We start from the raw sequence: 12,179 nt of genomic DNA on the forward strand, positions 1-12,179 counted from the left end.
TATTTTGAAGGAAAGAAAAGTAATTCAGTCCAAATACAATAGTTTGGTCATATCTCAAAATACCCAGAAAACAATAGAAAATTAATATACGACAAAAGAATTTCTACAAAAATGCCACAAAAATGTAATGCTAGTAAAATGAAGATGAAAAATATTAATTAAAAAGAAATGGTGAAATCGAAGTCAAGGCCGACCAAGGTGCTGCAAAATTGAGTTGCGATATTGATTTTAAGTTGTTGTTAAGTGATGCAGCTTTGTTGTTCTTGAAGGCAGCCATATTTCAGCCTTCAAATGCAACAAATTATTTACTGTGTTTTTTTAATTACAAATTACACTTTTTCTCCTATGACTCAAGAGTACCTGTGTGGCCGTGTAGAGTGATCTACGTACTCCGTATGAAACAATGATATCTTCCCTAATTTTCTTCTTCTCTATGTCTATTTGTTAACAATATGGTTCTTATCATCAAGCCTTATCTTCACCAGAAGTAGCTCATCGATCATCCGAGAGCTCCAATATGATTACACTGCTCTTCTGCCCTTATCTATCTTCTTCTTTCCCTCTATTAATTCTAAAGTCAAGCATATCCTTATCTAATTTACAAGAAAAACACCAAAATTTTAAACACCGAATTCGGATTTTGTTCTAAGTTTCTCAAAACCAGCGTATATCCAAAGCAAATTTGATTGAAATAAGTGTGAATTTCTTAATACTCAGGAGGAGAGCGACGACATAAGGGATGAAAGAAAATTGATGATACGTATAAATTTGGGAGTATGATTTAGGTGATCGAATTGTAATGAAAACAGATGAAAATATGCAGGGAAACTGGGAAAGAAAGGAGAGGGGCTAGGATTCAATTACCCTTTTATTTGATTTATTTGGCTGTAAAAAATATTAAAATTTTAATTTTAAAGGACTTCATCTCTTTAGTTTTTACATTAACCACCGGTGAGTTAAAGTTGAGTTAAGTGGCAGGAAAATAGAAATGAGGTCCTAAAAGGTGAAAAAAAAGGTGTAGGTCCTTAAAGGTGAAAAATGTAAAAGGTTAGACCCCAACCTTTAGGTTAACTCTGGATTTGATTACAAATTAATTTCCAAAATATTTCTTTTATAAAATTCCAATAAAATAAAATAAATTTAGTTCTCGAATAAAATAAGAACGTTTAAAAATCCGAAATAATTAAGATTTATAAAGGTAGTTAAACTCGTAAAAATTAAATTATAAAATCTGAAAATAAATCGTGTAATCGATATTAAAAATTCAAGTGAAATAAAATTTCATTAATTAAAATTACGTTCGAAATTAGGATTTAAAACGATTTTAAGCTAAATAAAAATAATTAAGCATAATTAATCGAGTTTTAAAAATTCAGGGTATTACAAATATGCTTTGCATTTTATTTGTTTTAAAATTCGTTTTCAATAAATAAATCAAAGAATAAAATCAGAGGTAGTTAGGTATTTTATTTTATCATCCTAATTATTTAGGTTATTACTTGATTTTGTTTAGAAAATAAAGCTACTTTTGAACTTATTAAAGAATCTAACTACAAGGAGAAAATTAAAGAAAATTACGAGGAACACATTTTTTATTCACCAGCCACGTTTTGTACTTCAATTTGCTACTTGCATTCATGGAGAAAATGCTTATTTTATAGGTAATGTATTCCTATGGTAATCATGGATGTTAATATCGCAGTGAGTTTATTCTTTAGAGAGGTATAAAAGGAGGCAATGTTGTTATATCATTCCACTTAATTTAGTCTGGTTCAACTAAGAAAGCTCCCTACACACTTGCACAATCTGTGTTCTTAGTTTTCTTGAGTTAGTTCACAAAAGTTTTAAGTTTCTTCACATATCTAAGTATCCAACATATTACAAAACTACTTATTATTTTACACATACTTGAGTGGTGTTCATGAGTTGAGAGAGCTCTTGCGTTGGGGAATTGGTTAAGGGTTAAGTTACTTTGAGTGAATTCTTGCATTGAGGTTTTGGGAAAGAACTTGAGTGAGCTCCTTATGTATATGTAAGTTATGAATGAAGCTTGAGAGATAACAAAGATTAGGGCTTTGAATGATGTCTAAAATCAAGAGTGAACATCAAGAGACCAATTGCTATGATATTGAGTTAGTAGAGGAACTCATGTTTGACTTTAAAGTTCTTGATAAGTACAAATAGTTGTTGGTCTGTTGTTAATGGAAAAATTGAGGTTTTACACTTACTATTGGGTTGATTATTTGAAGGTTTCCACATGAAATCTCATTTTCACTTTCTCTTTGCTTATTTTATGTAACGCCCCGACCTCTAAATCACTCATTAAAGCATAATTAGCAGCGGAATTAACCTAATTCGGTCGGGACATTACCTGCCGTAACTCCCTCTTGGGAATTACAAGGCAACCATCAATCATAAGCTATTAAACTCCAAAATTAACATAATAATCCTTTTTAATTCCTTAATAAAAGTGCGTAACTTAATCAAGAATCTTTACTTAAACTTGTTACAACTTAACATTAACTTAGGTGAACACGGTAATAGTGAAATCCTCGCCACTACTCGTTTCCGTGTTCCCCAACAGTACCTAAAATAGAAAACAAAACGGTGAGCCAAATACTCAGTAACGAGTTACCCTAGCATCGTAACATCATTTCAATTCATTTTATTTGATAACACAAGGAGAATAGAATATAGTAAAACATTTAATAAATCATCATTTCAGAAGGATCATTTCGAAAGCATCATTTCAGAAATATCATTTCAGGAACATCATTTCAAGAATATCATTTCAGGAATATCATTTCTTTAATATCATTTCAAGAACATCATTTCAGGAATATCATTTCAGGAACATTAATTCAGGAACATCATTTCATTAATCATTTTCCTTTAACAGTATTATTCTGGTCGTCAGGACTTTACAGGAAAACATGCTAGGACACCTCCTACGAACAGGGGAAGCCAGTGCTTCATAACAGGGGGAGCCAGTGCTCCATAACAGGGGAAGCCAGTGCTTCTTATCAGGGGGTACCTTGGTTCCATATCAGGGGAAGCCACTGCGCGCTTCTTATCAGGGGGGAACCTTGGTTCCATATCAGGGGAAGCCAGTGCTTCTTATCAGGGGGAGCCTGGACTCCATATCAGGGGAACTTGACTAGTTCTTACACTTTCATTTATCATGTTTACATTTCTTTTAATAGAACATTAAACAGGAAAATCTCATTCATTCAGGATATTTCAGTAAAACCAGTAAATCTCGTTATTTCATAAAAGCATTCTTTCAGGAATAATAATTCATTAAATCAATACTTTGCATAAAGCTGCATTATCGTAAAATAATTCAATCAAATCATACTTGTAATCCCGCAAATCATAAAACATCATTATAAAACATCAATCATTCATAACATCATTCATAAATACATTTCGAAGGGATTGCGGGTACTAGCAATAACCGTTACCTCAATTCCACGATTTGCTAAGCCTTTTCGTTGGTTCGTTCTTCCTGAGCTCCGAGTTCGATTTCTTTCAAAGTATCAAATTATTGAATTAGTATTAAAACGATAAATACTTTAAAACCAATATTTTATAAATAATGAATTCATAAATAGTGAATTTTGAAATAATAAATTTAATAAGAAATATAACTTTTATAAATTATTGAAAATATTATTAAGCGACATTTCAATCAAAATATATATATATATATATATATATATATATATATATATATATATATATATATATATATATATATATATATATATATATATATATATATATATATAGATTTACAGGAAATATTTTTTAATTTCATAAAATTTAACGAAACTATTACTTAAATCCAATTTTCAGGCGAAATATAAATTTGAAATTATTATTTAAATTTATATGATTAGAAATAAATAACAATTGATTTTTCATAAAATATTAACATTAGGACTTAAATAAAAGAAATAAGGCTCACTTAGAGGTATTGGGCCAAAGTAAATGGATTTGGGCTTGACTTGGGAAGTTAAAACCAACGTTCTTAAATTGGAACGTGGTTCCTGGAAAAAAAACGAAGCAGAGCAAAGCAGGGGAGGCAGAGCAACGGGCACGACAGGGGAAGGAGGAAAGGGAGGAAGGAAGAAGGGACGACGTCGGCCCAGACAGGGCGGCGAGACGGCGAGGCGGAAGGAAAGGGGACAACAGGGGGCGACGGTGATGGTGGTTGCGGGGGTTGCGGTTTACGCGGAGGTGAGGGAGAAAAGGCAGGGGAGGTTGGAGGAGAGAGGGCGGCGAAGGGGTGGTGGTGGACGACAAACGAAACACGGCAGGGAACCGGAAAAAGGAGACAAAGGGCGGTGGTGGGACTGTCGTAGGTGGTTCTTCAGGCGGTAATCAGTGGTGGTGGTGACTCCAACCGAAATAAAAAGAATTAAAATGGTAAGAAACAATGGTTTTAATGGTGAATTAGAGATTGATTTTGTTTAAGCTTGATTTTTCAATTTAATTGGGAAGCTATTTATAGCAACAAGAAGTGTCCATTTACGTAAGTAATGATATCTTTACTGGAAGTTCAGGTTGACAAATGTGAGAAAAATAGAGAAAGGTAGATGATGAGTAATGAATCTAGAAATTGTAGGGAAGTGAATCAACAAGGCTAGAGGCTAGTAGGTGATATAGTTGGCAAGCTCCATGGCTGCCAGATGCTCAAGTTACACGACAGAGGAGAAGAGAAAGAAGGGATGACTTGGTTTACAATGGAGTCAAAGGGGTATTTTGGTAAATATGCAATATTGGACCAATTTTCAGAATTTTATTGCTATATTTAGGAATTAATTAAAATAGAAATGTTTAATCAAAATCAAGTTTTGAAATAATTCTTTATAAAAATATCGTTAACGAAAAAAAAATTAAATTTTCGAATATAATAAGAACGTTTCGAAATTATTAAAAGTCCGAAATAAATTACGAAATATCTAATATTTAAAAAGTAGCTTAAGCTCGTAAATTTGAAATTAAATCATAGGATCTGAGAAATAACAAATCGTGTAACAATATTAAAAATTCAAGCGAAGTAAAACTTCGTTAATTAAAATAAAATTCGAAATTAGGATTTAAAACGATTTAAATCTAAATAAAAATAATTACGCATAATTAATCAAGTTTTTAAAAATTCGGGGTATTACATTTTATGTTCCTTATAATTTTGCAAAATTGACCGGCAAGTTCCATAAAAAATTCACCTATGTCTCATAGTATTGCATTTGAATCACATATGTCCCTGCTAATTAACGTTAATTTTTTCATTAATGACACACTTAACAAAATTATCATTAAATAGGCTATATAAATATGAGTGATTAGTCAAACTGCAACAAACCGGAATACAAACACCTGCCCTCATATACACCTAAAAATATATGAAAATTATTAGGTGCACCCGGTTGCCATACGTCCAAGGATAATTTTATACCAATGGATAATTCTTCTCCCATTTTCTCCTCAAATAGAAAGGTAAATGTAGGAGGATACACAATGCACACAGATACAAGTACAACTTATAATGTTCTTGAAAAAAATAACGTTCCCAACTCAAGACGGGCAAGATGAATAAATAGGACAATCCACTTGCATGGACCCGATCCACGTTATAATTAGCGTGGACCAGGGTGTTTTTGTAAATTAATGTGAATTGGGTAATCGACGTCTTATATTATAGAAACTATAGGTTATGTAAAGTAACTATTGTAGGCACGGAAAATGTGTTAACGTGCCACGTTGAATATTGTTCGACTCAAAAGTCAAATTATTGACTCGGATATATTTGAAGGTTACTCAAATTTAAATTTGGCTGAATAAAACAATTTAGCCCATTAAGTTAGTTTTATTATTGAAAACATTTATTTTAATGGTTAAAACCCAACAAAACGGGTTAAAACTATTTAATGGGTCATGATTGTTAAGTCCAACAAAAAAGGCCCAAAGCACAAAAAGTGTGTCTGGGTTTACTCTTTTGTGGTTAGCTTCATGGAAATAGTTGTGCTCCTAATCTCATCGGCTTCAGTAGCGTCAAGGTGGTGGAGGGTGATAACATGTTGCTTCTCCAAATCCCCAATCAAGGCATAAACCTGCGACAAGTTAAAGAAAAAATTAAATACACATGACTCCTCCTCATGGCCACGGGCAGCTCGTCATTAGGAAATGACATAGCTTCTCGTCCGCACATCGTCGCCGCACAACTCCTCCAATGTTTCTCATGTTGTTGGTGGGTGGTCTCCTTACTGGTGCTTCACGAGTGCGGTAGAAAACTGTTGGCGGGTGGCTCGTCCGGTGAATGGGCTTCCTTTGAAAAGTAGTAGTAATAGATAGCTTTGGAAACGAGAGCTCCTACTTGGATTTTCTATTCGGCTTTACCTCCAATGATGATAAAAAAATTTATCATCAGTGATGTTGTATTTATAGCTGCCAGATTGTATTGATCTCCAAGAATTTTATACCAAGTACAACACCCAACAAAAGATAAAATTTGTTTAAAAAGTTTATCATAAAAATTTGTTGCCAATATCGTGGAACTTGAAGAGTGTGATAAGGTGGTTGGATACATAACAAAGCTGGCAATTTGAAAAGTCATACTTCGTATAAAATTGGACGAAGAAGACCATCTCTAACTTTTAAGCAGAATATAAGTTACTTTGGGAGTTTTAGAAAAGACAAGTCTTTATCTTTTTTTTAAATATAAAGTGAGTCCATCCCAGAATTCAAATCGTCAAGCCTAAGTACAAAGAAATTGGTTACTAGGTCAAGTGACGTGTGTTAAATTTGGGTTAAAAGGAGGTTCGAGACTCAATCACGAGCAAACACCACTACAAAAACAAAGAGCAACCAGGGCGATATTATTTGAGCAAAGAGGGCGAATTTGTAATCGCCTTTAAATGAACAAGCAATTAGGGCGAGTTCTTGTCGTTGTCTCATATATGAACAAATAGGGCGACTTGTTTGAGGTTGCCCTTCTTGGTAATAATACAAGGGCAAGTTTTAAAAGTCGCCCTGGTTGATCAAATAACTATACGAAAATAGTAAAACATGAGAGTTCAACTCGTTCAGCTATACGAAAATAAGAAAACATAAAAAAGAAACTTCAAGAGTTTTCCCCAAATTCCTTCCAGCCTTCCAGGAGCCAGTGTTCTTCATTTTCCCTAAAATTCCAAATTCGTTTTCCCTAAAAAATAAATCAATAAATGCTAATATATTTCGTAGCTTCTGATTCTCTCCCTAATTTCTTCATAGATTATCCTAATTTAGTCGAAAGTAATTGAATTTCTCAACTTGTTTAAGCTTAGTTCGTAACCTCGGGGGTTTTGTTCGAACTTGTGATCTTCTGCTGAGAACGATTGTTGCTGAGATTTGTTCGAGAGGAGACCGATTTCTGCTTACTGGTATCATCTACTTTGTCAGATTTCAATTTCAATTTTCTGCAATTTTTGAGATGTATGGCGGTTTTTTGCAATTTCAATTTCAATTTTTTGTAAACCAATTTTTTAGGGGGTTATTGCTGCAACTTCAGTGGTTGATGCCATAATTTCACCCAAGAAGAGAGAGAATTAATGGTCATTTTTCTACCCTCCGTAATTTCCTGCCTTGCACTGATAAGGTATGACATGATTCCTCCTTTTCTCTTCCCGCTAAATAGTAAGGGGTGTTACTTGGGTGCTTGTTAGTTCAACTGATGAAATTGTTATTTGCTACTTGCTAGTGTGTTTTCTGTAGGGGGTTTTGTGTATTATCATACATTTAAGTTTCTATAACACCCTTCTGTTTCATAAATTTGCTTGCTGTTCATATTTTGAATTATGGTCCTAGGGAGTTCCATGGGTTGTTGTCTAGGAACTAAAATTTCCCTTTTGTATCTGATCATATCTTATAGTTTCATAAATTTTCAAGAACTTTGGGTTTTAGTTTTTCATATGTTTCATTTGTGATCTGTATTATCTCTCTGTCAAGTTTTTCAGTTCCCTGAATTCTTAAGATGAAACTATGAATAAGTACTGGTTTGTGCATTCTTGTAGAACATTTAAGACAATACATTCAGACTATTGGAAAGAGATTGAAATTAACCACTGGTGAGAATTAATGATGCTGGAATTCACACATCAAACTGCAGCATAGTTCTCTAAACAATAGGTTAATCCTTTGCTGGAACCTGTGAATAGAAGCAGATTCAGATCGTAGATCTCAGTTGGGAAGGAAGTCTAGCTCTTTTATCAGAATCTGATTTCTTTTATTATTCGATCTTGTTTGTCTTTGGATGCAGGAGTAGACAGGTTCTGATATGGCTGCCCGGCTGCCCCTGACTTATTTTATTTGTGTTCTTTTTTGTTTAGGTCCTTTTCGAGGTCCAAGTAGAGCACTTAAATATAAAAAACTGAGAAGTACCGAACCAGGAAAGGTTAAGGTTCATATTCCATCCTCATTGGGAGCTGCTGTGGGTAAGAATGCAAACCAATTTGTGGGTGAATGTGCTGATTGGGTGAAGGAAATATGCCCTCTTAATGTTCAAAGCTGGAATGATATGCCTGAAGACGCAATAGATCGGTTGTATAGTAGGATTCATGTATGAAAACCCCCAAAATTTTTGTTGATTCTCATTAAGTTCAAGTTATTGTCTTGTTAGCAGCATATTTTTCTACTGACTTTTTTGTAGGCAAAGTTTGACTTCGGTGAAGGTGCACACATTCCAAAAGCGATACACATTCAGTGCTCTAACCTTTATAGGCATTGGAGAGAAAGGTTGAAGGCTGACCATTTTACAAAGTGCAAAAGTTTGAAAGAAGCAGAACGTGCTTGTCCAGCAACTATAGACCTTACCCAATGGAGGTGGCTTATATATAATTATTGGGGCAATCCTAAACAGAGGGTAAGTATAGTGAATATGCTTATACTATTAGCCTTATAATAACTTTATTAATCTAATATGTTAATGTTGTAAATTTAAGGAAAAGAGTGAAAAGAATCGGGCGAATGCTCTTTCAAAGAAGATCAAGTCCGCATGTGGTGCCAAATCAACCGCTAGGATAATTTATGAATTGGTGAGCTTCTGGAAGTCTTAATTTCAAATTCGAATTCCTCTCTGGTTTGTTTACTCATTTGTGTACTTTAAGTTTCTAGTTTGAATACTATCATTTTACTTTTCCTAGGAACTTGAGGCAGAAAATGAGCAGGAGGTCAATGAAGATGAGCAGGAGGTCAATGAAACTAATGGTGATCCTATATATTTGAAGTTATGGGAAAAGTCAAAGAGGTAATTGTATTATTATTTATATCCAGTGCATCATTTTTTCTCTTATTGCAAATTTTTATCTTCTTAGTTTTATCACCATAGGCATAAAAATGGGAAGTTTGACGATGAGGCCGAAATCAAGTACAAGGCATTTAAAGAGTTACATGAAAAAGAAGTCAGAGAGAAAGGAGCTGACAATCTTATTTTGGATATTGCCTACAAAGAAGTGCTTGGATATCGTTCGGGTTATGCACGTGGGTTAGGTAAAGGTCACCCTGTGTTATCCAAGGATGGGAAGAAAGGAAGAGCAGAGCTAGAAGCTAATGTGGAGCATCTGCAGAATGAAAATAGCATGATCAGAGCAGAATTTGAGTCACATAAACTGGAGGCTAAGAAGAAACAGCAAGAATTAGAACAAAAGCTTCAGTTAATCATGGACAAGATTGGCTTGACATAAATAAGGTATGTTTTAATATTAAAGTGAAATTATTTTGAATATAAACTCATGGGAAAGGGGGGGTAAATGCAATCATTTTATGGGGAGATGCTGCCGAAATTAGGACGTGGGAATATCATTAACAATAAGTTGTGCAATCAGTTTATTATCTAAGAGAACAAATTTCTTCAGATCATATTTTGTTCGCATTTTTGTTGTTGCTTTGGTAGCATTTGGTAGCATTTGCTGTTGATTTTCTCTGCTCGGGCGATTTTTTTATTGGGAATTGGTGTGTTGCTTGTAATATTTCTGCTTATTCCAGTGGGATTTTAGGGAGATGTTCTATTGTTTTTGGGGCTTTAATGATTCCATGTTTTCAATGCAGATATGTTATCTTTTGGTTCTGGTGTAAGATGTGGTAGATACACATGGTTTTGGGACAGTGGTAATTGGTATTTTGGCTTTCTTCTGTGTTTTATGTTATGGGATACAGAGAAAAATTGATGTGGGTTATGTCTTGTGGATGTTGATATGAGACTATGAGAGTGGTGGTATGGAGATTTATTGCTTTTGAAAGAGAGAAGAGTTGCAATCTGTCACATGTTTACACAGCTTGTACGCCTAGATTATGCCATTAGTTGGAGTTTTTAATGGGCATTTGGTTTTGGGCTATGTATTCTTCAAGTTATATATTTTTCTTTTTGTCACAGTTAATTGTTACTTTGACAGCTGTGACAGTAGCTTCTGCTGATGCAAAATACTATTTAAACATGCACAATAGGGAGACTAAGTGGTCTGCTGTATGGGGGAGTTTCTGATTTACTTCGTCTCTGATGTTCTGATATGACTCTCCTGATATAGATCTATGAATATGCATCAGGTCGTGTCAAGATTTGTGATTAAGGTTTTTATGCGATTTTCTGTATTGCATTGCTCTTCGGTTTTCTGTTTGACATCTCCTATGATTTTTAGGATGTGGTTGTCCTGGGAACCATGTTGACTGGCCTTAGTTTGTGAGATAGTGAGCTCTGGTGTGATAGTTTGGGACCATGTCTACTGGCCTTAGTTTTTAAGGTTGTTAGATTGTGCTGAAGACATGCTGCTATTAGGATTTTTTATGGCTAGCTACTGTTCTTATTTTGGTCTAGCAAGTGGTGTTCTTGCTTTTTTGGTTTGGTTTAACTGGTTTAGTGCTTCCCATCAGGCTGCTATTCTACAAATTTTTGTTACCATTAATCCCCAACACGAATGACATGGTGCTGCATATTCAAAGCAAGTCAACGTAGGAATTGCTCATCTCCGTATTTTCTGTCTCTATAACATAATGGATGCATCTGATTCATTTGTGTCTTGGAAGAGCAAACATTGTCTACTAGTGGACTAATAGTTGTTCTAAGTATGCTTTCTTTTTTGTGTTTACCTGAGAGAAAATACATGAAACTAATTGTTCTATATTTGTTTACAGGAAATATATTTTTTTGGCCTTGACGAGTCTGCTGATCGATATATCTTTTGTTAGTTATGCTTAGGAGCTTTATGAAGTTGTACGAACTATTTTGTTAAGTTGTTGGCTTGCTGCACTCAGGAAATATATATAGATGATTTTTTGGAGGTTGTAAAAGAACTTTCGAATGTGCAAAGATTTGTTATTGTTTGTGGTATGAATTATGTCATTGTCCTATATCAGGTTCCTGCCTACCTATCAGATTATTTTTTTAAAAATAAAATAATTATCAAAGAGGGCGACTTTAGTTGTTGTATTTGATATTGATCAAAGAGGGCAAAACACTTGCCCTTCTTGATATGATTTAATAGGGCGACCAAATGTACTCTGCCGTCCTTGATTCTTACCAAAGAGGGCGATTATGGATGCCTTTTTTGAATAAACCAAAGAGGGCGAAGAAAGTTGCCCTGTTAGATCTCAACCAAAGAGGGCGACTTTTAATGTTTGCCCTAAAAAGCTAATACAACGACAATAACAGGGCGACCTTGAGGGCGATTCTATGGTCGCCCTTATAGCTTAGCAGGGCGATAATTTGATCTAAGAGGGCGACTTTTTTCGCCCTCTTTGATCTTATATGTTGTAGTGCACTCAAGGCAGTGTACACGACTTAGTCTCGAGGGGGCAATTTGTAGGCACGGAAAATGTGTTAACGTGCCACGTTGAATATTGTTCGAGTCAAAAGTCAAATTATTGACTCGGTATATATTTGACGGTCACTCAAATTTAAATTTGGCTGAATAAAACAATTTAGCCCATTAAGTTATTTTTATTATTGAACTCATTTATTTTAATGGTTAAAACCCAACAAAACGGGTTAAAACTATTTAATGGGTCATGATTGTTAAGTCCAACAAAAAAGGCCCAAAGCACATTGAAAACCCTAGAGGTCCCCTAACTCTATAAAAAGAGTGCTCTAATTCATTTGCCAAGAGGAGAAACGGACGGCAAAACCTAAAAGACTCTCAAATACT

At 34.4% G+C, this 12,179-nt stretch overlaps 1 protein-coding gene across 2 annotated transcripts; it reads left to right on the top strand.

The window, feature by feature from the left end:
- The first annotated feature begins 7,590 nt into the window (after window positions 1-7,590).
- LOC110798869 (uncharacterized) lies at window positions 7,591-11,373 on the top strand. 2 transcript variants are annotated; one of them, XM_056831366.1, is made up of 7 exons: window positions 7,591-7,642; window positions 8,373-8,602; window positions 8,693-8,905; window positions 8,985-9,077; window positions 9,186-9,289; window positions 9,371-9,730; window positions 11,170-11,372. In XM_056831366.1, the coding sequence occupies exons 2-6, from the start codon at window positions 8,561-8,563 to the stop codon at window positions 9,723-9,725; spliced, it is 807 nt and encodes a 268-aa protein (XP_056687344.1). In that variant the 5' UTR covers window positions 7,591-7,642; window positions 8,373-8,560; the 3' UTR covers window positions 9,726-9,730; window positions 11,170-11,372. The 2 variants fall into 2 exon arrangements, with proteins under 2 accessions (XP_056687344.1, XP_021859759.1); XM_022004067.2 differs by lacking the exon at window positions 7,591-7,642 and having other exon boundaries at window positions 8,172-8,602; window positions 11,170-11,373.
- Window positions 11,374-12,179: the final 806 nt, after the last annotated feature.

This window comes from Spinacia oleracea, chromosome 6, assembly GCF_020520425.1.
Source record: "Spinacia oleracea cultivar Varoflay chromosome 6, BTI_SOV_V1, whole genome shotgun sequence".
NCBI lineage: Eukaryota > Viridiplantae > Streptophyta > Magnoliopsida > Caryophyllales > Amaranthaceae > Spinacia > Spinacia oleracea.

What these genes read in the sequence shown, in the direction of transcription:
- LOC110798869 (XM_022004067.2), top strand. Translation starts at nt 8,321, where the DNA reads ATGGCTGCCCGGCTGCCCCTGACTTATTTTATTTGTGTTCTTTTTTGT. An exon ending in GGTTGTATAGTAGGATTCAT is followed by an intron (nt 8,603 to 8,692) that starts GTATGAAAACCC and finishes ACTTTTTTGTAG; the next exon opens with GCAAAGTTTGACTTCGGTGA. An exon ending in CTAGGATAATTTATGAATTG is followed by an intron (nt 9,078 to 9,185) that starts GTGAGCTTCTGG and finishes TACTTTTCCTAG; the next exon opens with GAACTTGAGGCAGAAAATGA.